General features: G+C 38.9%; 6 protein-coding genes across 6 annotated transcripts; 2 read left to right on the top strand and 4 right to left on the bottom strand.

Moving 5' to 3' along the window:
* Nucleotides 1-55: 55 nt before the first annotated feature.
* PCOAH_00006530 (Peptidyl-prolyl cis-trans isomerase) lies at nucleotides 56-1,892 on the bottom strand (the record flags this gene model as incomplete). Its single annotated transcript, XM_020057463.1, has 8 exons — nucleotides 56-165; nucleotides 295-364; nucleotides 505-608; nucleotides 712-806; nucleotides 1,008-1,113; nucleotides 1,271-1,347; nucleotides 1,453-1,507; nucleotides 1,653-1,892. The coding sequence occupies 8 exons, from the start codon at nucleotides 1,725-1,727 to the stop codon at nucleotides 67-69; spliced, it is 681 nt and encodes a 226-aa protein (XP_019913173.1).
* A 762-nt stretch (nucleotides 1,893-2,654) lies between these two features.
* PCOAH_00006540 (Uncharacterized protein) lies at nucleotides 2,655-5,480 on the bottom strand (the record flags this gene model as incomplete). The annotated part of the gene is made up of 1 exon (XM_020057464.1): nucleotides 2,655-5,480. One exon carries the CDS (start codon nucleotides 5,478-5,480, stop codon nucleotides 2,655-2,657), a length of 2,826 nt encoding a protein of 941 aa, XP_019913116.1.
* Nucleotides 5,481-6,508: 1,028 nt separating this feature from the next.
* PCOAH_00006550 (Uncharacterized protein) lies at nucleotides 6,509-13,498 on the bottom strand (the record flags this gene model as incomplete). The annotated part of the gene is made up of 6 exons (XM_020057465.1): nucleotides 6,509-6,754; nucleotides 7,090-7,218; nucleotides 7,331-7,429; nucleotides 7,593-7,721; nucleotides 7,876-7,998; nucleotides 8,099-13,498. The coding sequence occupies 6 exons, from the start codon at nucleotides 13,496-13,498 to the stop codon at nucleotides 6,641-6,643; spliced, it is 5,994 nt and encodes a 1,997-aa protein (XP_019913021.1).
* Nucleotides 13,499-16,598: 3,100 nt separating this feature from the next.
* On the top strand, nucleotides 16,599-18,655 carry PCOAH_00006560 (Uncharacterized protein; the record flags this gene model as incomplete). Its single annotated transcript, XM_020057466.1, has 5 exons — nucleotides 16,599-17,612; nucleotides 17,749-17,801; nucleotides 17,929-17,984; nucleotides 18,122-18,192; nucleotides 18,408-18,655. The coding sequence occupies 5 exons, from the start codon at nucleotides 16,599-16,601 to the stop codon at nucleotides 18,504-18,506; spliced, it is 1,293 nt and encodes a 430-aa protein (XP_019913316.1).
* A 760-nt stretch (nucleotides 18,656-19,415) lies between these two features.
* On the top strand, nucleotides 19,416-20,009 carry PCOAH_00006570 (Uncharacterized protein; the record flags this gene model as incomplete). Its single annotated transcript, XM_020057467.1, has 3 exons — nucleotides 19,416-19,508; nucleotides 19,694-19,810; nucleotides 19,947-20,009. 3 exons carry the CDS (start codon nucleotides 19,416-19,418, stop codon nucleotides 20,007-20,009), a joined length of 273 nt encoding a protein of 90 aa, XP_019913212.1.
* A 2,126-nt stretch (nucleotides 20,010-22,135) lies between these two features.
* PCOAH_00006580 (Uncharacterized protein) lies at nucleotides 22,136-22,459 on the bottom strand (the record flags this gene model as incomplete). The annotated part of the gene is made up of 1 exon (XM_020057468.1): nucleotides 22,136-22,459. One exon carries the CDS (start codon nucleotides 22,457-22,459, stop codon nucleotides 22,136-22,138), a length of 324 nt encoding a protein of 107 aa, XP_019913283.1.
* Between the last annotated feature and the right edge of the window lie 1,716 nt (nucleotides 22,460-24,175).

The raw sequence follows: 24,175 nt of genomic DNA on the forward strand, positions 1-24,175 counted from the left end.
AGGCGTTTTTTATTTGGCATTTTTTGCACTTTTTGCATTTTTTTTTTTTTTTTTTCCTTTCTTCGCTCAAACGCGCTTGCTATACTTGTACATATTTTTCAACTCGCTGAAGTCCGCATTTTCGTTAAAATGGATGTCCCGCTCTAGCAGCGGCATTTCTATATCCTGCAAGGGGAGCGGAGTAAACGCACATTTGAGAGAAGTATCTCTCCATAATAAGAAAACGCCTTACGTATGGGCAATACAGATCATGCTGTGACATAGAACAGACTGTGGGTTTTTTACCCCCCTTACCGGTATGACGTAATCATCCTCGGACGTCGCCTGCGACTTGGGTTTGATTCGATCCAGTGGTATCACCCCGCTGTAAATTAGCCAAATGAAGGTTCCTCATTAGGAAGAGTGTAATCCGCGTGCACACTGGAATGTACTTGTGTGTGCTTTCCACACAATTGCACACGCCAGAGAAGGTCACTTCCCCCAGACACTACACCGAAACCGTACCAGTTGTAAATGTAGACTTGCTTCTTCGGCTTCCCAATTAGGGTAGACTGTTCCTCAATAAATGAAAGCGTGTCAAATCCGTACTCCAGGTGCCCAAAGACCACCTGCGGGGAATGAACAAATCAATCGATTAACATGATTTCGAGAAATTTCTCAAAAAAAAGAAAAAAAAAAAAAAACACCTTAGGGCTATCCCCTCCCACTCACATGCTTCTTATCCAACCAAGGGCAACTTTTAAAGGTTACAAAAAATTGGGAGTTATTTGTATGTTTGATCCTCGTCTGGCACATGGACAACACACCTGCAGGTAGTGGGGGTGGGGGAAATGTAAGCAAGCGTTCGATGGGTACAGATATGTAAACATCCCTACGTGGGAATAATAAAATGAGGAAGTTTCTACGAATATGTAATATGTAGCGAAAAAAATTCCATCCACGGAATGACCCTTAAATCAAGTGTCATCCGTTTTGCGCCATTTTGTTCGTTTTTCCTCCCGTTGGACCTCTTTTCGAATGACGGTAGATGAACTTCTCGTTTCGGAAGTACTGTCCATATATGGACTCCCCGCCAAAGCCGTTCCCAAAATTGAAGTCCCCTCCTTGGAACATCTGAAAACAGGGGAGGAGGGTGCAAAGTACACATAACGTGCGTATTTTTGGATAGACGCACTGAGGTCAACATATACATACAAATCAGTAGGGGGAGGTTTACACAAGTGCACCTTCAGTCGCTATATTTTTGTCGTAGCAATTTTTGGTGCCTTACGAAATCTGTGACAATTCTATGAATGGGGGAGTTCTTGTACCAGCGCGGTTTCAGGTAGTAGCCCAGACCTGTCTCACCTTCGAATGAAAAAAAAAAAAAAAAATCTGCTAAATGGAAGAATAAAACGATTTACACCAACTTCTTTCTTCTTAAAAGATCCGTTCCCCCGGTGAGGTAATCACCTGTGCAGAGGCAGCGAAAATTTTCACAGGTGATTGGTAACTTATCCATGAACAGCTGCAAAGGTGGGAAAAGGAGACCCTCATTAGTTATGCTTCCAATTGGGGAGGTGCGTGGTTTTCGCCCATTTTTTTCTTCCCCCATTTTTTCTTTCTTCGATCTGTTTTTTGGGGCTGCCCCTTCTGGTTAACTCCTGGCTCACCTCAAATATCAGCCTTCCAGCGTTCCTGCCCCCTATGGCAACGTCCAAATAAACGCGGGGGTTCGGTATCTTCATCTTCCTTAAAGGTGGGGGCGCTCACAAGGAATGCGTTTCATCTTATCAACCCAGAGGTGTTTAAAGAAACAGTTCGATTAATCTTTTCACTTTCACTATTTTATGTATAACGCGGACTTCAGTGTGATGCCCCCTATTTTTTTTTTTTTTTTCTTAACTGTTAAATTTTTCTTTATTCGCAAGATCTGCTTCATCCAATCAGACGTTAATATGGAGGAGCGCACATATCTACATTATAACTTCCCCATGGGTACTAAAAATGTGCATCCCCTATGACTTACATGTTGCACCACTTTGGCAAATTATTTTCCCCGTTTAACGGGTCAGTGTATAGCACAACGGAAACGGGGTAGAGCGATCATTTGCAAGTGTACACATAACACCATTAGATGTGTACACAAAAAAGTACTCATGTGCACACATCTGGTGCTCCCGCTTTTATAACAATTTTGAACAAATTCTATGCTTTACATGGTCGGGGAAAATCCCACTTTTAACACCACCACTATCCCTGCGAACTTCTAAAAGGGGAACGTCGTACAAGCATAGTCGTTCTTATGGTTTCGAATGTTAATTAACACTTTTGTGTTAAGTGTATGATGGGGAAAACAAAAAATAGCAGAGTTAAAAAAAGAAAAAACTCAAAGGCGATTTACTAAAAAAAACATTCTTTATAGTTACAGGTATGGGCACCACTTACTAAATGTTAATGTACAGAACTAGGAATACATCCGTCTGCAGTTCTACACGGGGGAAAAAGTGGCGCATGCTGGGACCGCATCTACTGAGCGGTCAAACGGAGATGAAAAGCTACAAAAATAAATGCATAATACTAGATTAGTGGATGCACATGCTAGACAAGTATATCACTATGCAATAAGAAGATACTAATAGCTTCCCGCCACCCGCGCTGTGCCTGTGAAGGTGCTACAAAATTTTTACACAAAAACTGTCGTAGAGGAAATTACTCAAACGAGCAATAAACAAATTTGAATAATTCTGCTCACACTTGGACAAAACATACATCTGATTGAAGTAGAAATAAATGAGCGAATTGAAATAATCCAGGAAGGACGTTATATTCGTATTGTAAAAAAACTGCTTGGTGAAAAATTTCACCGTGGATAGACACAAGTGCCACTGGTAGTACTTTACTTGATCTTCGTCTTCGCTAATACTACTCTGCAATTCGTGAAGCAGAACATTCGGCTTACACACGTTGAACAGAAAGCGGAAGTACAGATTCGTAACCTCCTCCGTGCGTATCACCCTTCCGTTAATCTCCACGTCAACAGAAAGGGTAATAAATTTTTTGATTAACTTTTTAAATGAAAAGGAAAAGTCCTTTTTATTTTTCTGCTTAATAAAATTATAGTCCCTATTTGCAATGTCCAAATATTCCAATAAATTCTGCAACCCCGTATTTACAACATTTTTGCTGAAAAATTCCTCCAACTTGATATTATTGCTTAGCACATTTTTAAACAAAGTAATGTAGAGGACAAATTTGAACAGAAGACGAACAATACTATAGTGGATATTTTTCAAACTTTTTTTATTTCTCAATTTTTTTATTGGTACTTTTCCCTTGTAAAATTTAAAAAAATATTTCATAAAACTGATGTCGTGCAAATAAATGCCAAACAGAATGATCATCACTTTTTTAATTTCCCTCAAAATCATGTTAAAATAATCTGTTATTACGTGTAGCCCGCAACTTTTACCCAACATGTCTGAATAAATATACGTTTCATATTTTTTCACGTTATCTCCTGCTGTTAATTTTCTCGTCAAGGCGCTAAAGACGGAATTGCCCACGTTAATGAATACTTTATTTAAAAAGCTGACTTTTTCAAACCCCATAATATTTTTTACATTTTTAAAAAAAAGGCCAAAAATGTTGCTCATTAGTTCGTTTAACTTCTTATCGATAAAGTAATTTAGCAAAAAGACATTTCTGTGATTAATTGAAATATTGTACGTTCTTTCATTTTCGTTTACATAAATTTCTCTCTGTTCAACTTTCCTCGTGATATTCTGAATGGCGTTTTTTTTTTCACTGCATAAATATCTGTATAATCTGTATAGGGAAAAATTCGCCTCGCCTCTCTTTCTCACCTTTTCCATGTTACACTTGGATAACTCCTTGTGCAGGTAGTATATGCTATTATAATTGATCGTTTTTTCTTTTTTCAGCACTTTGGTTATCTTACCCAGGTATACAACCATGCACGTGTTGTGCCATTTCCACAGGGACGCTGGTTTCTTCTTCCTGCCACAAGGGGTGTGTTTATTTGTGACGTTACCGCTCCCTGTCGTTTCGACACTTGCGTCTCCTTCGCTGTTTCCTTCCCCATTAACATTAATCTTGTAAATATCCTGCACCTGCCCAGTGGACCTCTTCTCCCTTTGTCCCTTTGACAGATTCAAAAATTGGTTGCACTCATCTATGTTGATGCTGAACAAATTTCCCTGCTTCCCAATGTTGAACTCGTTACCTAGCATGTCTGCCTGCTTGTTAAAAAAATAGTGAAAATTTTGCATACTGTTGTCGTGCTGTTCGTCTACTGAGCACCTAACTCTGTTGGAATACAGCTCGATAAAAAGTTCGTTCGATATGCTTCCGCTTTTTAATTTATTTTTTCCATTGGCCAATTTTTGGTAGTAACAGAACAACCCATACAAATCCACCATACGCACATTTCGAGGCAAATAAAAAATTACATTTCTTGTTAACTTTATGGATTCCCTCAAACAGGAATATACAGATAATTTCTCCCCTGGGTAATCTAACTTAAAATATTTTTCCTTTTTGTATGAGGGTCCTCCCCACGGGATGCTCAGAAAAACTACATCGATGGTATTCTCCCTAAATGAATTTACTATATTAAAAAAATCACACACAATAAAATCTACGTTGTTATTATAAAATTTACAATTATGTTGGCATTCCTTTACCCGCTTAAGTTCGATGTCTGAGGAGATGGTGAAAACGTGAGACATATTTAGGCTATTTCCTCCCGCCCCGCAAAACGGGTCCAGGTAAATTAGCACTTTGTCTGACTCCCCCTGTGTCGTCGGTACTTCTTCCAGTTGGGCCTCTTCTGCTTCCTTCTCACCAAGCAGCGGCTCCCCGGTGTCTTCCCTCACCAACACATTTTCATTGTAACGCCTTCTCTTCCTTTCACAGAAAAGTATCCCCTTGTCCCTTCTAACCCTTGGCCTCCTCCTAAGTACCTTTTTCCCCACTGGTACTATGCTACGCCCGATATTCTTCGCAATGTGCTCTGGGGTCATGGAGTAAATCATATCCGTGTCTATGATAAAACACCTGTCCCTATTTACTGTTGCCATTATTTTATTATTTCTCACTAAATTTTTTTTCCTCGCATAGTAATTTATCGAAAAGTAATTAATCACCTCATTTTCGTGCAAATTAAATTTTTCCACATTTTGAAATAATACGGGCATCCTAAATTTATACGTGTGTTTTAATAATTCCCAGCTTCTGAGAGAACTTAGCTCTCTGGCTGAGCTATCTGTTTTTTTGTAATTTTTTTTTGGCTCCGTTTTGTCATATAAATGAATTTTCCTCACAACCTGTAGGAAGTTGTTTCGTATTTCATTGTTTATGAGTTCTTCTTCCTCCAACTCCAACACTGTGTAGTAACTCGGGTGAACCAGGAAGCATAGGTTCAAGGTTTTATCGCTGTCTCGGGGGTCGTTGAAATTTTTGTACCTTCTTCGAATCATCTTGTTATCGCCTCACGGGGTTACGTTGTGTTGGTCGGTAAGCTGACGTGTCCACTTGGGTAAGCTAACCGATAAGCTGATCAGCTGATCATCCCAGCGCGGCTCCCCAACAGATTGACACGCAAGCGACTTTTTTTCTCTTTTCTTCCTGCTCGCCCATTTGCCCACTCTATGCTAACTCTGCCCTTTTCCTTTTTTCATTACAAGCGAACGGGGAAAACTGCAAAAACTTGGCAACCCTTGGGTATGAAAAATAAATTTATTTTACAAAAAAAAAAGTAAGGGATCCCAAACTGGGTATACATTAATCACATATAGAGGCATGTTCAAACCCACAACGATGTTTACAAAAAAAAAAACGATTATTATTATGTTCTCATTTTTTTCTTACATTTTTAATAACAAGTAAAAAATTTTCCTTTCTTACAACTAATTTACTTTTTCTCTTTTTTTTTTTCGGGGTTGGGGGCATATACGAAAAAGAACAATCGTCCCCAATTTTGTTTAAATGAGAGCACACGATGTTATATTTCTGTGGAAAAAAGTTTCAAAAAAAAAAAAAAAAAAGAACGGCGCACATTTACCATTTACGTGTTTTTTTTCTTTTTCTTTTTTTGTTCTTACCACTACGGTTATGTAACGTCATGCGCTGGACGAGGGTCACGTGCGTAGTTGCATATGCTCACGTGTTAAGCCGTTTTTTGGAAAGAACGAAAATGCATAAACGTATGTATACATGCAAACATATATGTAAGCATATATATATATGTCATATATACACGCCGCAAAACCACACGGTTGCAGTTGAAGGTACACATTTTTGCACGATTAGTTCTGCCATGCAGAAGCAAAGGTGTGTCTGATGGTAAAGCAAATAGAGGCTTTTCACCCGCCGTGATACGCATTCCACATTTTAAAAAAGGATACTTAAACGAATGGCTGCACATGTTCACGCAAAATTTGGCAAAGCGTCAACACGTCAACGTGTCTACGCGACAAAAAAAAAAAAAAAAAAAATAATAAATAAAATAATTACATATATAATTCGATATATAATTATGTAAACAAATCAACAGTTACACGCACGACTAATTCAATCCCGTTGGGTCGAAAATACGATCAACAGGGCACGTAATCATCTAAGCACATTCCAAAGCTTCTCATTTCGCCTTTTTCCCCTTTCCCTTTTGCACAAAATTATGCTTCGTAGCCGGTTTTAACTCCTTCAAATCTGGGGTCGAATTTGTTATAATGCAGTTTCCCAGTTCGTCCACCTGCACGTAAAAAAAAAAAAAAAAAAAAAAAAAATGAGAGATGCCCATGTGAGCATCCATTTAAGTCCATTTCGCTCAGATCCATACGCTTACAGCAAAGTTTGCTTAATCAATAGGAGGCACTCATTTGTTACACATCCAAATGTACCATATGGCCCATTTGGAAAATATTACGAATAAAAATGTGGCAACAGAAGCGGGGCAATTGCTCATAAAAAAGAGACAACTGCGCAGGGTTTATTTGCCCCCCTCTGTTAATGCAACACGTTAAATAAGATCCCCTCTCATCGTAGTAAAGTAAAAAGCTGGGTGGATAAAATTTATTGTTGCCATACCGATATATTTTTGATGAGCTCCTTTTCCTTTTCTTCGGTTGACATTTTCAGGAAGTATGAAATGCACGATTCGGCAACCTTCCCCTTTTTGGCATTTCCGGGGACCAGTTTCACCTTATACTTTTGATTCTACAAAAGGTACGAGGGAGGAACAACAAAAAAAAAAATGATAACCATGTGGTTACGCCGCATAGTTTGACACCCACATTCACTTTCTGCCAAACGGCTGGTGGATTATTACCTGAATGGCTGAATAAGGCGCACACATCGGAATTGCAAATACCAAGTTATCTCCTTCCTTTGGGGTGCACACCAATTTCTTTAATTCGCTCATTTTGTCCTACGAAGGAGGGGAGGAAGTTGGTTTTCGTTTGAAGTCTTGTTCACGCTACAAACGTGCGTCCATCGGGGTTCCCCCTATTTCCCCCTCAAAGGGATTCGCTAAATGTGTGCACACACGCACATATATATATGTATACATATTTATGTATTTTTTTTTGTACCTTCATTTCTTCCTCATTTATTTCCTCAAAATTGATGGTGACTTCTTTGGGGCTCTTATATTTGTTTTCCTGTTCCACGGCCTTACTCTCCAGCTTCTCTACTTTTGCCTTCTCCATCTCGTGCTTCATCTGCAAAAGGGGGTTTCCAAAAATTTGCATCAACAGTCGCGGGGAAAAGCAAATGATAAACGGAACGACGTGGTAACATCATAATGCAAAAGAGGAATACACACTTTACACACACTCAGTTGCATGCGTATGTTCGTCCCCCTTTTTCGCTAACCTTTCTTGCCCCAATTATCTTCATGTGTAGCTGCCTTTCCTCCTCGTCGTCATCCTGTTCGCGGTACTTTTTCTTCATCCGTTTCTTTTTCGTTCTTGCTCCTCTTAACAGGTGCACACAACTCTGAAATAAAAAAAAAAAAAAAAAAAAAAAATTGGATATATATTTGCTTCGTTGAACGTTCGCACGTTCCCCCTTTGTTGCCATTTTGCCGCTTCATTACCTTATCCTTTTTTTGGTCCTTCACAGTTCCGTTGTTAACAGAAATATTTTGTTCTTTCATGTCATTCTTTTTGGCCTTATTTTCACTCTGCTTATTTGAATTATTTCCACATTTTCCCCCCCCATTCTTTGCTTCCTCTTCATAACTTCCCTTTTCATTATTTCCTTTTTCCCCACGTTTATTTCCACTGGATGGTACGTTTTCATCGTGGCTATCATCACTGTCACTGTTTTCTCCATCCCCATCCGTTTGGTCATCGCTGTCCGATTCGTTGCTCTCATCCGATTGATTGCTCTCATCCGATTGATTGCTCTCTTCCGATTCTTCGCTTTCCTCATAACATCCTCCTTCATCATCATCCTCATCATCGTCACCATTTTCGTCGTCGAAAATTTTCTTCCCTTCTGGTGCCACCCCTGCGTCACTACTTCCGTCTTGGGCATCCTCATCGTCCTCCCCTTCCACATCCTCCAGCAGCTTGCTCAAATCCATTTTGACAAAACCAGTTGCTTTACGAGTTCTTGCCGGTCTGGAAAAGCTCACCGGTTCTTCTTCCTTCACGGAAACAGATTTTCCACCCTCCGGAGTGAAGGTAACTTTTTTTTCCTTTTTATCATTTCTTGGGGTCGTGTCAGTGGCAGCCACAAATTGTGTTTCCATTTTTTCTGTGTCCTCCTTCCCTTCATCAGATTTTTCTTCTAGATCTATCTCCTCCAACAATTTGCTAACATCCATTTTGACGAATCCTGTTGGCTTGCGCGACCTAACCGGCCTGGGCGCACTCGCCGATTCATTTTTCTCCCCTTGCACATACACATCCTCGTAATTGAAGGACACGTTTTTTTTCTTCAAATCGGTTCTAAATGCACCCTCGGAGATAGTTACCTTTGGCGTCTCCTTCTTATGTTCCTCCTCTGCATTGAAACCATTCAGATGATCCACATGGCTCACTCCTTCCGTATCGCCAGAAACCCCCCCTGAGTCAGCTACATCAGCTGGATCAGTTGCAGCAGAAGCACATGCCTCGTCGGACTTTTCTTCATTCTCTATCTCCTCCAATAACTTGCTCATATCCATCTTAACATAACCTGTGGGTTTTCGTGTCCTCACTGGCCTGGGCACTTTGAGCGACTCTTGCCTTTCGACGTAGATGTGTTCATCCTCAGAACTGAAAGATACACTTTTTTTTCTTGTGTTAGATCTACGCGGACTTTCGCAGAACGTCACATTTTTCTGTTCCCGTGTTAAACCCTCCTCTCCGTCCTCCTTAAATGCGATATTTGAACAACCTACAGGGGTTACCTCCGTTACGGCGTTCCCTTCACTCACTTCACTTGCCTCCCCCGTATCCTCAAAACTGTGCTCACTCTCTATCTGCTGCAACAATTTGGTAACATCCATTTTGACGAATCCTGTTGGTTTGCGTGACCTCACTGGTCTAGGCGCATTCAACGGGGATTGTTTTTCTTCACCAACGGAGTCATCCTCGGACGTAAAGGTGACACTCTTCTTCTCACCCTTTCTCTCCCCCGCTTTGAAAAGTGCAACTTTGGCGGGTGTGCCTGTCCCCTCGGTTGCGTCTACCCCCCCTTCTTCCTCCTCGTCTATCTCCTGAAGCAGCTTACTCACGTCCATCTTTACAAACCCCGTACCCTTGCGCGATCGTGTGGGTCTCACCAATTTGGGACCGTCACCATCATCCCCTACAAAGGAAACTTTCTTTGTTTTCTCCCCCTCTTCGTAACACTCTCTCTTCTCCTCATGGCTACTTACCGACGATGGGGTGACCATTCCCACCTTTACCTTCTTACCCGACTCGGAACCATTTGAGTCCTCATCTTTGAAGGTCACAGGGGGCGCCCCGTACACCATGCAATCGACAAAAATAAATGGGATCCTTCTTTCCCCTTCAAACAAATAATCCTTCACACGGTTGCTGCTAAGCTGCTCGGGGGACCCTCCATTCATAAACCCTGAAGAAAAAAACTTCTTCAATTCCATCCCATTACTGACCATCCTCGTACAACCCCCCAACCCTTTAAACGGTTTATCATGCCTACGCGTGCACACCATATCTGGGATGCCTTTCAAATATAAACTGAGCCACGTGTAACTGCCCTTCTGCGCAAACCCTTTATGTGTGACAAAAAAAGTTACAACACCTTTTAACCTTCTGAAAAATGGGCGAAAAATACCCCCCCCCAACGATGTGTGCTCCTTCGAAACGTGGTAATAATTATCCAGAAAGAAATACATACAAAAGTTGAAAATTATGACCAGCAACCTTTTGTAAGTCCTCTTCAAAGCGGTGCACATGCCGCACTCTGATAAGTGCCCATTTCTGCTACGCATGAGGGATTTGAAGACTCCTCTATATTTATGTTCATCGGACCACAAATTGGAAACCACCCACCTTAACAACCCTTTCACATAAACATAATCGTAACTGTATGCGATTCCTAATTTTTCCAAAATGGGAAAGACCCGATCGAACTTTTTCTCAAAATTATGTTTCAACAGATTTTTTCTATTTCTACCCGGACCGAAGAAGCCAACAAAACGGTTGTATAAATGTCTCTTCTTCCTTTCACACCTTTTTAAATGCCCCCTACATGGCACATTTGGCGCAACGCAACTATTCACACAGTTCACATTCTTTGTACCTTCTGGGGAATCTTGCAATTCGAAGAACCTGTTCGATGCTGAAGAGGAGCTACCCTCACCGGACCTACTACCACTGTTGTGCGGCTGCCTACCCTTACTAAGAAATGTCCCATGGATGAAGCTTCCTTCCATTGGACCGGTGTAAGGATTACCAGATTGGATGCAACCCCCTCCGGTGCAGTTATCCATAGGAACATGCTTCATAACGCCATTCCCTACAACTTCGTGATCACCATCCCTGTTCGCCTTCTCCCCATCATTTTCAAAGCTCCTTTGCGTGTCGTCCAAATTGTTCTCCTCATTATTTTCCAGCAGCGCATTGTCCACCTGAAAAATTATACACAGTCCCATTTCCAGCTTCACATGCGGCAAGTAGTTCTTCTTCCCCCTTATTACAAACGACCCCGTTTTTAAGTATTCCCCCGTCGGAGCCGATTTACTAACTTGATGATAGTGCACCCACCAAGCAGAAGTAATAATTTTATTATTCCAAGCAGAACTTCTACAAATGGCTAGCTGGCCAGCCTCCGACAGAGTCTTCTCCGGAATGGGAATGTCCTTATGCGGATTTTTGATAATACAAGTAGAAGCGCCATGAATATCTGCATGCACATAAACATCATTCTTTTGGAAATACCTCCTAAATAATATTTCATTCTGTAGAGCGTCCCTCCCCGCAATGACTAAATAATTTTCCGACGAGATAAACCAGTGGAACTTTTCAAACCAGTAGACTTTTCTTAACTTTTGAATTTGACCAACTGTCTTGTTATGTTTTCCCTTTTGTTTATTTTCTTTTTCTTTTTTTTTTTTCTCCACTTTTTTTACGGCAAAGTTGGTGGATATTTTCGTTTTCCTAATCTTCTCTTCTGCCTTCTTTCGCAGCTTCTGATAATCTTCTACATTTCCATAAACAGAGTTGTTTAAATTTATCGTAACAGGGAACCTGCTGCTTGTTGCAGCCTCCCTGTTGGACGCTTTTCCCTCTAACTGTTCTTCATTTTCCCCACTGGAGGAGGGGTCATCGCTTCGTTGTTCATCCCCCTCCCCATCATCTAATAGCAACTCCATTTCGCAGTTGTTAAAATTGACTGAGCTAATCCGCAGTGCTATGGGATGATTCTGCTTCTTAAAAAGTTTAATATGATCCCAAATTTTTTCCCAATTGGCATTCGTCGCCACGGCGGCACGCATTAACTGTATGGCTTGCTCTACCAATTCGTCGTTCATTTGAATGAGAGAAATTTTTTTCTTCAACGAACTGACCTCCTTCTCTAACTGTTCGATTCTCCTCTCATGGTCTAACTTAATTTTATCCATTTTGGTAAGAGATTTTTTAACCTTAATCACTTCCTGCTGTTTGTCATACTTGGACAATTCCATTTTACTAAAATAGGTGTCTACGCATTTGTTAAAATCATCAAAATGGACGACCTCCAGTTTATTTTCCTCCACTTTATTTTTATGATTGTTCAGAATAATTGGGGAAAACTCCGTAAATGTGACCTCTTCACCATTTTTGTCTTCCCCACCATCGGTTTTATTCTTCTCCGCTTTTGTCCCCTGTTCACATTTTGCACCACCCTTTAAGGCAAATCCGTAGCCCTTTACACAACTCCCTTCGCTGCTAAAACTGTTCAGCACGGATAGCGCCTCATTTATCGCTTTGAGCAAAATCTGGCTTAAGTCACTCAAGCTGTATTTCTCCAACGAATCGGAAGGATTCACATCACATGCAATTAACGAATGGACAATTAGATCACTATGGGCAAACACAATAAGCTTGCTAGCTAAATCAGTCAACGTTTTAAGCTTCTTCATCTTTTTACTTTTCTCATTATCGCTACAAATGGGGGTGCTCATTTTTTTATTCGACTTGTTATTCAAACTTGCCGACTTTTTATCGTCCACATGTTTGGCGCTTTTCAATTTGGCGTTGTTTTTGCCCTTATTTTTTGCTTCTTCCTCAATGCCGTTCTTTACACTTCCCTTTTTGCTGACTGTGGCATTTTCGTTTACACCCTTGCCGCGTTCACCCAAAATCGATTTACTTTGTGTCAACGCAAAGTTCTTGTCCTCCACGTGGCCATTTTGAAACTCATGCGAAATTGAGGCAATACCCCCCTCATCAACTATTACACCCTTACATACGGAAGAAGCACCCTCCAAAGTGACATTGTTATAAAGGAGCATTATTTCGTTGATACTTTTCTTTACATTTTCCATGTCGACTATTTCCAAATTTTTGTGCAGCAAGATGGATGTGTGTTCCTCCACATTGTACACATCATTAACGTTATATTTCTTTCCTATCGCATCATTGCTCTTTAAAATGGACAATATTTTATGGTTACTATCCGTGAGGATAATATTTCCTGCAATGTATAACTCCACAATCAAATGGCATGCCTTATCGTCGAAGCCAAATTGAATGTCAACCACTCTGTCTCCTCCCAATTGACTTATGTTGGTAATTTTTCTACCCCTCAGATGCTTCCTTAATTTCATAGTAAATGCCGATGGCATCACATCCTTTTCTCTTTTCCATTCTGTTATATGGATTCTCTTCTCCGCTTCCACCAGGAAAAAATACTTCTGCTCCTTTTTCGAGCATTTTAAAACGTAAATTTTGTTCGAAATATTATAAATGTTCGTTACCACACATCCGACAATGATATTCTTACACAGGGTGATTATCGCCCGTATATCCAAGGCCGTCAACCTCTGTTTCGCCATCCTCCTTCCACGATCTGTTTTACTTGGATCTCACGTCTTTCAGTGTTTCACGCTTGAGCCTTACAACGCTTCAATGCTCCAAGGAGTAAGCACGTCAATGCATCAGTGCATACGTACAGCTATTTACCAACCGCTTTGTCGAAATTTATGAGAAGGCACAGTTGAAATGTTTAATACCCATGAGGCTAAAGAAAATCATTGCCGCGATGGGGGTATTATGTACAACTAATTTTTGCACTTCACAATTGTGCTCTTTTGCTTTTTCCTGTAGAAAAAAACAAACGAATTGGTGAAATATCTTACTGGAGGCTCATCAAACGGGTTATGTTATGTTATGTCATGTTTTTTTTTTTTTTTTTTTTTTTTTTGAGCTGGTTATTCTGCTCTGCTATGGCATATTTTTTTTTTTTTTTTTTCCCGCCCTGTAACTTTATTTCACCTAAAACTGCTCTAATCGCGGGTGTACATTTCCAATACACTCATTTATGATCGCAGTTTTTTTTTTGGCTGTGTTTATTCTTTCTTTTCAGCCCGATGATCTACGACTATCACCTTTGTAACTTTTTCTTAATTCCTCCTTCCAATTTACACTCACAAAAATTACAAATCGGCGAAATGTATGCAAGAACAAGCGTGAATATGTGCATATATATGTGCTCACACGGAACAGTCAAACGTGCGAATGTACATGCGGGGGATTTTTCCACACCCTTAAATATTTATATGCAAATTGCCCCATACAAACATACGCCCAAAAGGTGACAAAATTAAACTAAGTAAATGATAGCATTTGCCAAGAACAAAAAATAATAAAATACCTCCATTCGAGCAATGTTATAAAAAGGATGCCTTGCTTCTAATTAACAAAAAAAAAAAAAAAAAGGTGTGTACAAGGTGCGCAAGAAAAAAAAGGCTATTCGTGAAAATAAGTGTACATTTTAACAGAACTATGGCGGTGAACATTTGTCATAATACACCTTATCGTTGCAGCGCAGTAGTTTTACGCACTGTTACGAAATTTTGACACACGGCCGCCACATATTTAGGCACATATCCAATGAGCAATGCTGAAAGAAAAAAGCAACCATAAGAAAAAGGATTATGCATGTTCCGTCTAAAAAGGTAACTAAACAGGTCTGTTTCGCCTATACAGCAAAACATAGCGGCACTGTCTATTTGGCGTAATATTTTTCTGCGCAAATGTGTGTATCACTTTATTCACTCATTTATTTATCCAATGATCTGCGTAGATCTTTTTCGCTTACCTCTGTAATGATGTGAAGAAAATTGTATAAAGGGTAGAGCGCGAAAGGGGGAAAAAGTTCCGTCCAGCTTGTCATATACACTTTGCTTAGTTATGCGCGCCCCCACCATATGGTGATGTTTGAAAGAGGCCTTACGTATGCCACGCGAAGTTGTGTCCCCCCACCTACGACTTTTGCGAGCGCTGGTATTATTCCCTCCTTTCAGTTGCAACTACAATTTAATCAGGGCATATGTTGCGTATATTGTGTGAGTACAATTGCACACAACGGGATGACGGAGGAATATCAATTTTGTATGTAATTTTTTTTTTACATAAAAATACAATAAATTCTTTTGCATGTGCGTATTTGCTTCGAAATCGTTCAAATGATGGCATTTAAGAGTGAAATATTGAACTTGTTATTTTCTATGATTTGCGAAAGGGGGTCTGTTATTTCCTCTTTTTTTTTTAAGCTAGTGAATATAATAAAATCCCCCCTTTGCATTAAAACAGGATTTTTCGTTTCCCTTAAGCGAATTTTTGCTGTCCATAAAATACATGAACGGTTCATAACTTTTTTCATAATTAACTTTTTTTTTTTTTTTTTTTTTTTTTTGAATGCAAAAAAAGCTACCTGATGTGGACAAAAATTTGGTTCGTCTTTTCAGGGGGAAAAAATTGTGGTTACCTTTTTGAAGCTTTTATAATGCCACTTTTGTGTTTTGCGGGGGGCAAAATGCAGCTAAGAAATTGTGTCAGTTGGGTTATTTTGAGGAGATATATAACTTTAAGTGATTAACCTTATCCATATCGATGAAATAACGAAAATGCGCGTTCTCGTGGAAAGACTGTAAACAGATCGGGAACAAAATTCCTGTGTCACGCTAATCACATAGTAGGGGGAAAAACATTCATCACATTTACCAAACTTGCACAGGTGAAAAGAAGAACATAAAGTTCTACACAAGGGCGTTTTTTTAAACAAAAGTGCAAATATACATATGTGCAGGCACATATTTTGTAAGGATGTAGCCCCCCCTTTCGGCGATTAATCATTAAGAATCATAAAATGGAGATAAATATAAGGTCAACACGTTCGCTCTGCGGTAAAACCCATCGCACAGTCTTATTTAAGCGGAAATGCTACAAAGCACTAACACCGTGGAGGTAGAATTCTCTTTTTATTTTTCTCCCCATTCTTTTGCCTTTCTTTCTATGATGGATCAATCATTTTCAGCCAACCTTTTGGCCATAGGGGGGTCGGTCATTGCGAAAAGTCCGGTCATTTGCAAAAAAATTACAATGCCGCCTATATGCACGTATAATTTACCCGTCCAAAGGAGCAACAGACTAAAGGGATTCACATTTGACCTGCATATAAAGCCACATAATATGTACCATTCCTGCAGTTCACCCTCCCTGCGAAACGAAACAAAACCTATTTCATTTTTTTTTCCGCGAGGAAGAAACTCCGCGTTCCCTGCTATATAAATGTTGGATACAAATCAGCAAATTTCGAATGAATATTTTAACAACGTTGCACTACGCGCCGTTCACATTTTCAAAATTGTATGACGTTGGTGGCATCCGCATCGGAATTTTTCCTGCACTTCATAGCGCGTAACTAACAAGGGAACCACAGAAAATAAAAAAAAAAATAAAAAATAATTGTTTAAATCACAGTTAAGCTAGTTTAAAAAAAATTGGAAAATCCTTCATCTTGGGATATGACTCTTAAAAAGAATGAAAACACGCCTTCGCAATGTTCGCAAAGTTGTATGCAATTTTTTTCCCGTTTAAGAAGAAACATCCAAACATGCCCCCAATCGTAGTGAACAAAAAAAAGCAAAAAGCATGGCATTAGAACAAAACAGCGCTTCAAAAAAGAAAAAAAAATTAGGAAGCTCAAAGAAGGTTAAGAAGAACAATGGAGCAAAGCTAAAAAAGGGATCACTACTGAAGAGGAAGAAAAAGAACAATAACAAAAACGACGACAAAAAAAAGGACAAGTTAGATGAGCTGTACAAACTGGAAATTAAAAACTACAAAAAAAAGGGAAAGAAGAGAAAAAAGCATTACGATGGAAGTGAACAGGAAGTAGACTCATCAGACGATAATTCTGACCTACTGAATAACGACTACAGTGATATAGAAGAAATAGCCAATCAAGTTAAAGAACAAGTTAGCTTATATAAATTTTTACTAAGAACGAGAATATTAACGCAGAAGGTTTTGTGCCTGTCCAATAAAATGCCCCTTTTGCCATTCGTTGCATATAATGAAAAATTAGCAGAGAAAGAAAAAAAAAATGAAAACGAAGTTTTGGAAAGCGCAGAAAATTGCACCAACGTTAACGATTCGCTAAACGATGTACAGCTTAATGAAGAAAAATTAAAAAACGACATTGGTGAACTGCTAACCGTGTTACATAATTTGCTAAAAAATAAATTCCTCAAGGTAGATATTCCAGTAAATAAAGACGCATACAACGAAGTGAACATAATTTGTGATGAAGATGATAAACCCTTTTTCGAAAATAGGACAAAACTATATGAGCAAGATACCACCGAAAGTGAAAAGAAACTCTTTTCAGTAATTGATACGTGGTTTAAATATTCCAAAAAAATGTGCCTAAACTTTTTTGACATTATGCATAAAATAACAAAAATAAGTTCAGTGAAAAGTTTAAAAACGTATGAGCAGCCCATATCTTCCCAAATCAGTCAAGTCATGTTTGACCTGCCTTCCCTGATTCAGAGTTCCTGTCCACAGGCAATAAACTATCACGTTGTAGGGAAAGGGCTCTACGATCGTCTCTACGGTGACGAATCAAATTTTAGCTTGAACCAGTACATTTACGACGATGAGGTGAGGACGATGAGCAGCTACTGCACGCTCAGTGTGTGTTTCTTTATTTGCAATTATGTTGCTAGGCAGTACCTCCGTTGTACATTCCCCTTTCGCGAAACTCTATAACATTCGCATTTTTCACTCCCCCCTTTAGGTTTACTATAAGAAGTTTCTCCTGAACGCCATCCAAAATTTGAAGGATAATCAGTAATGACCAGCGCATGTTGTGCGTTTACCGACACTGTGTTCTTCATAACATACCATCGCAGAAGCGTAAACGTATTCGCACACATGCTTACTTATATTCCCCCCCACACACACCTTTTCCACGCAGGGAAGACAGTGAATTGCTCAAATCGCAACGGCAAATTTACAAAATAAAAAAAAAATGTAACAAGAAAAAAGAGGAAATTCAATTGTTGCCTTGTGTGCACTTGCGCAATTTTTTTTTACCCCCATTTTATATATTCAGTGTAATGCATAATATTACACATTTTAATACGTGTACTTTTTTTATTCCCCTTCAGATGAAAGCAAGCATGTGAACAAGGGCAAAATAATCTCCTTTGACCCCATTCCCAAATTAGTGAATTTCATGGTACGAAAATAAATACGCGGATAAGCGCGGCATGCCCTTGTTGTGGCGCGCGTTACGTGATTAAAGCGGTCGTCACTCATCTTGATTGCACATCCCTGTGTTGATAATGTGTGCGGGGGAATGTACGCACGTATCTCTGCAATACCATTTGTTAATTTTTGTTTCATTTTTTTTATATGCCCCTTTTTCCCTTTTCTTTTTTTTTTAAATTGCAGCTTCCGGAACCGCGCGATAGCAGAATCGAAAGCACCTACGATTATATGGACAACCCCGAACTTGTGGAAGTCCTTCTATCATCCCTGTTTCAAAGTTAATTTTTTTGTATTTGTTTTTTTTTTTTTTCACTTTTTTAATTTGTTTCCACTTTTTAAAACACGCTCATCTGAGTGCGCATTTGTTTTGGTACATCCTTTTTATGTTCTCAATTTTTCATCAAAAACGGCTCCCTTTTTTTTCTTACCTTAAAAATGAAACATATCTGCCGCTTGGCTTTATTCACGCCCAATTAGTTCAGCGGAAAAAAAAAATAAAATATGCTGCTTTGGCGCATGAAACTGCCATAAGCGTAAAAATAAAAATTGGCCAAAATGTAAATGGAGGCTTGCAATTGCTCATTTGACCGTTTGAACTATTCCTTCTAAACAATTTGGTGGGAAAAATTTTCACTTTTCATTTGTTCAATTACCCGTTTACGTGTATAAGATAAGCATGCCCACGCATACAGCATGGGAATAACATAACCGAAAAGGTGAAGAAATACCAGCGTACAGCGCACTGGAATATATTAATGTACAACATTTATATAACTGTATTACGCATAGTGCGGTAGTGCGACAGTTGCGGAGTCGTAGATTCGCATATATCCTTGCGTCGTTTTTTCCTTCTTGGCGAAAACGCAACTTCTTAGCGAAGGGAAAAAAAGTCCGACAATTTGGAAAACGCCATTTTTTATCATTTTCCTTATGAGCCATGTGAAAGTTTTTTTTTTTTTTTCTTTTTTTTTTTGCGTCAACTGACGTGTTAAATTTTCCAAAGAGAATAAGACTTTCTCACAAATGTAGCTTACCAAGCTGGGGAAAAAAAAAAAAAAACGCATACGTACAGTTTATAGGTATATGTACATATATGTACTTGCTTATATGTATATATTCCTCGCCAGACGTAGCGAACACTCCTTTGGAAACCAACCCGACGGGGAGAAGCCACCAAAGAGAAAGGAATAAATGAAGGAGTCAAACTGCTACGAAATACTTGTCAAGACTGAGTCAGAGAACGTACAAAAATATGTTGCCGGATGCCTTGAAAGGATGAAAACAGTAAACGTCCATTTGATAAAGAAAGTTTCCTCCGTTTTTGCTATATGCCCCTACACAGCGTTGCGCTGTTACGCTGTTACGCGTAGACGTGTGCTAAACCGCTACCCTGCGGTGTTGGTACCCCCCCCTATTGATCCACCCCCGCCCCTCCATTATCACCCACCGTTCACCTTTCATTCCCAAAGGGAAACGTGAAAATCATAGGGAAGCAACATGGAATTACCAAGGCTTTCACGCTCTTGGAGCTGTTGAAAAAGGAGACCAAGGAAATGAACCACAACATACGATACAAAAATTTGAAAGTAAGGGGCCCAGCGATGCGGTTGTAGCCGTTTAGGACAGCGCGTGTGGATATGTTCCTGTTACCATATACCCATGTGTGCACCTACCTACGTGTATATGCATTTAAATAGACTTACGCGTATGCCCCCCTTGTAGGCCACCGGATCTGATAGAAGAAAGGCCCTCGAAATTAACATATTCCTTTCTCTGAGAAATTAGGAGCATCGTTTGTCCACCCCCCCAGCTCTGCTTGTTTCTGTTCAGTTTTTTACTTTGTTTTGTGCCACTATGTTTTGCGTTCTTCCCATTGGGCGTGCCCCTCCCTGGTCGCCGTTTCCCCCCATCTCAATCTCTTTTTTCGTAAATCATTTGTCCTTTTCCAAAGTGCATAATTTGTACGGCGAGATGGAATGACCTTCGAGTTATAATTTTCCGCGAGGTTTTTAAAGTTTTTGTAAACCGTTGAGTCTTATTTTTTGTTACTGCTAGTATCAATCGTACTGAATATATTTTTTTTTGTTCCGTGCCCCTTAGCGTTTTTATGCTTGTGCCTACTTATGTGTTACGCGTTACGCACTACCTGTTACGCGCTACCTGTTACGCCTTACGTATTCTTCTGTTGCGTTTTTCTTTTTTTAAAATTGTGTTCCACTGTAATGTGCCTAACAGTTTCGTAGTTTGCCCAAACCGCCCTTTCCCACTTTGCGCGAATTTAGCATGAATGGTTAAAGGAATCGTAAAAATAAGGTTTTCCTTTTTTATAAAAAAGTGAAACGTTTGAAGCGGTCGTTCCTATGTGCACATACCCACACGAGGACACTTGTGCACTGCGTAGTTTTATATAACTTTATACGACTGAGCGAGGACGTCGTTCGCTAGGCAGTAAGTAGGACCGAGTCGACCCCGTCCCCCCCATGCACACGCGTACATATGGTCAAATGCAATTTTGCAAAACCTTCTCATGCGTACGAAGAAGTTGTACCCCTAACGCAGTTGCTCCACGTGGGTAGGTTCTCACCTTTGTGGCAGACTACATCCAACAGTTGAATGAAAAAATTCCAATCAATTTGATTTCCTTCCCATCATTCGTTTATTCACGTTCCCCCGTTGCTATCACACCCCATTGAGTCACTCTTATCTTTATGGCAGACCCCCCCAATCGGTTATAGGGTCACGTTCCTTGTTGCTAGGCACATAATATAAAGCGTGCACATACCAACATATGATGCCTTATATAGATTTAAAAAAAACTGCGCCGTGCCCTTCTAGCTAAACACTGCTAATAAACCCTCTCCCCTCCTTGGAGCACTCAACATAAAGAACTCAAAAAGGTCCGTAAACTTAAACACAACACGAAAAGTAACATGTAGAAAAACCGTTGCGGTGCAGAAGAAAGATGATTTTTTTTTTTTTTTTTTTTTTGAAGGCAATGCTTAATTTAATAAGTTTGATGTGTGCACTAAAAGATGTACCATATGTTTGATCATTATAATGTTTTTAAAATAAGAAAAAAGAGAGAAAAAAAAGAAAAAGAAACTGCAATGCGATACACATGGAATGGGGATAGCTAAATAAGTAAACATAAAAATGCATGTTTACTTTATATTCATCTTATTTACCATACTTTATTTGTTTATATTAATGTACTTGTACACCATGGATAAAAAAAAATTATAACTTTTGAAAAATTTAAAACGTTATTGCTTTTATATAACTTTAAAAAAAAAAAAAAAAAAAAAGAAGAATATTAAAATAATGAAAAATTGTATTTCAATTTTTCATATTTTATTTTAAAAAAAAATACCTCGTCATTTTTCTTTCTTCTTTTTTTTTTTTTTTTTTGTTTTCTTTTTGTTTTCTTTCGTACACTTATTACTGATGTATCAATATATGTTTAAACATATTCTACATTTTTTATTCACGCTTTGTTAAATTTCTATCAACTGCTTAAAATGCGCATTCATATCAATAAAAATCAGTACACCTGTCGGTGGATATATGTATATGTAATCTGTTGTATAATTCCATGTGTGTTTTTTTTTTTTTTTTTTTTTTTTTCGTATGATATAATTTGACTGAGAGCTAATGTTGCGTTTCTTCTCAAACGTTCGTACGGGAACATACTCGTGCTTGCACATTATATGTACACCCATTTGTGGAATTTTTTTTTAAGCTGTTGAAAGGTTACACTTTACGTGGCCCTCATAAAAAAGGGAAGGCCAACATCCGCATGATTTGCGTTACGTCTTCAGCGTTGCGCGCGTCCGTGCAGATAAGTACGTGCATATATGTTCATGCACATACACATGTATTTTTCCTTTCGTAAAATTCCATGTGGGTTATGTTTATGCCTTCATTTTCGTTTTGGCATACTCCACTTTTTCCTTTTCGTATCTCACTTTATCCTCCTGTGCCTTCTTTTCGTATGGAGCCTTTTCGTGCTCGTTTAATTTATTCCATGCCTCTCCAATCATCTTGCCAACAGTTGCAACGTCTTTGCTTAAATCAGGATCTCGACTTATGATCTCTGCTCTTTTTTCCTTCGCGAAAAACATGTATGCAGATAGAGACCTTTTTGGTGCATGTGGATCCTTCTTGTTCTTTCTTCGTTTGCGTACTTCCTTGCCTCCCATATTTTTCATGCCGTTAAATTTTTTCATGGGATCCATGGTTTTGAGTGGGGTGCCTGCTATATATGCGACTGCTTGTACTTTTGTATGTATACGTCTGTGTATACTTCTGCACTTGCGTACGATTATGTGATGACCACCTTAAAGCTTTAAACGGTCGGAGAGGGGCGTGAACTCGGGAATTTTCCGTGAGAGTAGCGCTGCGTAATATACGCACACCTTAAAATGGGTACTTTTTAAAGCGAGAGGGGCGCAAATATTATACGTACACTTTTTAATATAAAAGAGATGTACGTATATAAGTGCATACGGAGGGTAAACTCTTCAATGCGTTAAAGACCACTACCGAGAGAGTATGTGTTTTTGTATATTGGGAGTTCGCCTAACTTTGCAATTTTGATAAATACGCGCATAATCGTGTATACACGGATACCAGAATGTACACTGTGAAAGGGGGAAGGAAGGGAAAGAAAAAAAGCATTCACGTTTTGTGTCGTCGAAGAAAACTATGAATGGAGCAATGGCAACGTATACGGCTAACGTGCGCCACTAAAGTGTACGATGTAAATTTTAAAAAAACGAAAGAAAATGCTTCTTTGCGTGTATTTTGCTAAAGTGGGGACGCGTGAAGGGATTTTACTCCTTCGGTGGGGACACGTACTTGCATAAGGATGAGTATATTAACATATATACGTACATACGTTCATGCGTTCATATATACATATATACGTAGCATACGCGTCAGCCCTTAAGTGGGGGGCAATTCATTCAATGTACTTTTGTATACTTGGCAAGCAAATGACGCATAAGCGTTTGTATATTAACTGGCGATATGAAGGTCTCTTACCTGTTTTGCATGAAAGTACGTAAGGCAAAGCAAAAAAAAAAAAAAAAAAAAGCGAGGAAATACTTTTTTCAATTGAAAAGTAAAATATTCTTTTGGTACTCGTTAAATAATTTTAAATATATTTATTTTTTTCAATTCACGTTTTTGATTATATTATTACGAATATCATGTTCTGTATATAATTAAACTTATAAGTTGCTTATATGTTATTACTATATAATTACTATATATTATTTATACGTAAGTATTTATATATACTTGTATATGTATTACTATTGCGTATGCATAATATACTTGCGCTGCATCTTTTTAGTGAAGCATTAAGCAGAAAATTTTTTAAGTAATATCTTTGCGTAATCGCACAAATGGTGAATACATTACGGGCACGTCGTGCATTACTTTATCTTAAAAAGCGTAAATGATGACGAGGCAAAAAAAAAAAAAAAAAAAAAAAATATATATAAATAAAATTAACCCTTTGCGTTTGTAAAAAGGATATATAAAATAAACCGTACGTACAAATTATGCGCAAAAACTTAAGAGCGCGCCACAATATTATATATTACTAAGCACTGCGCAAGAAGAAATAGGTATTTTGTGCTCATTATATTACGTACGCTACGTATGGATTATACGTATATGCTTTTTTTTTTTTTTTTTTTTTTTTTTTTTTGCGACACTTACGCGGTATATATAGTATAACAAACGTACATTCAATTCACTATGTCGCGCTACGGTCGCGTATGCTTCCCGAGGTGAAGCTGATGCCTTCCTATTGCATCTCAAAATACGCTATGAAAAACAGAGGGTATTTAAAAAATGAAGTGTTGAGGCGGGCGCGACTGGGACGGAGGTATTTACGTGCTTACATTACATGCGCTACGTTTAAAAAATACATAGTATGAGTA

This window comes from Plasmodium coatneyi, chromosome 4 (genome assembly GCF_001680005.1).
Source record: "Plasmodium coatneyi strain Hackeri chromosome 4, complete sequence".
NCBI lineage: Eukaryota > Apicomplexa > Aconoidasida > Haemosporida > Plasmodiidae > Plasmodium > Plasmodium coatneyi.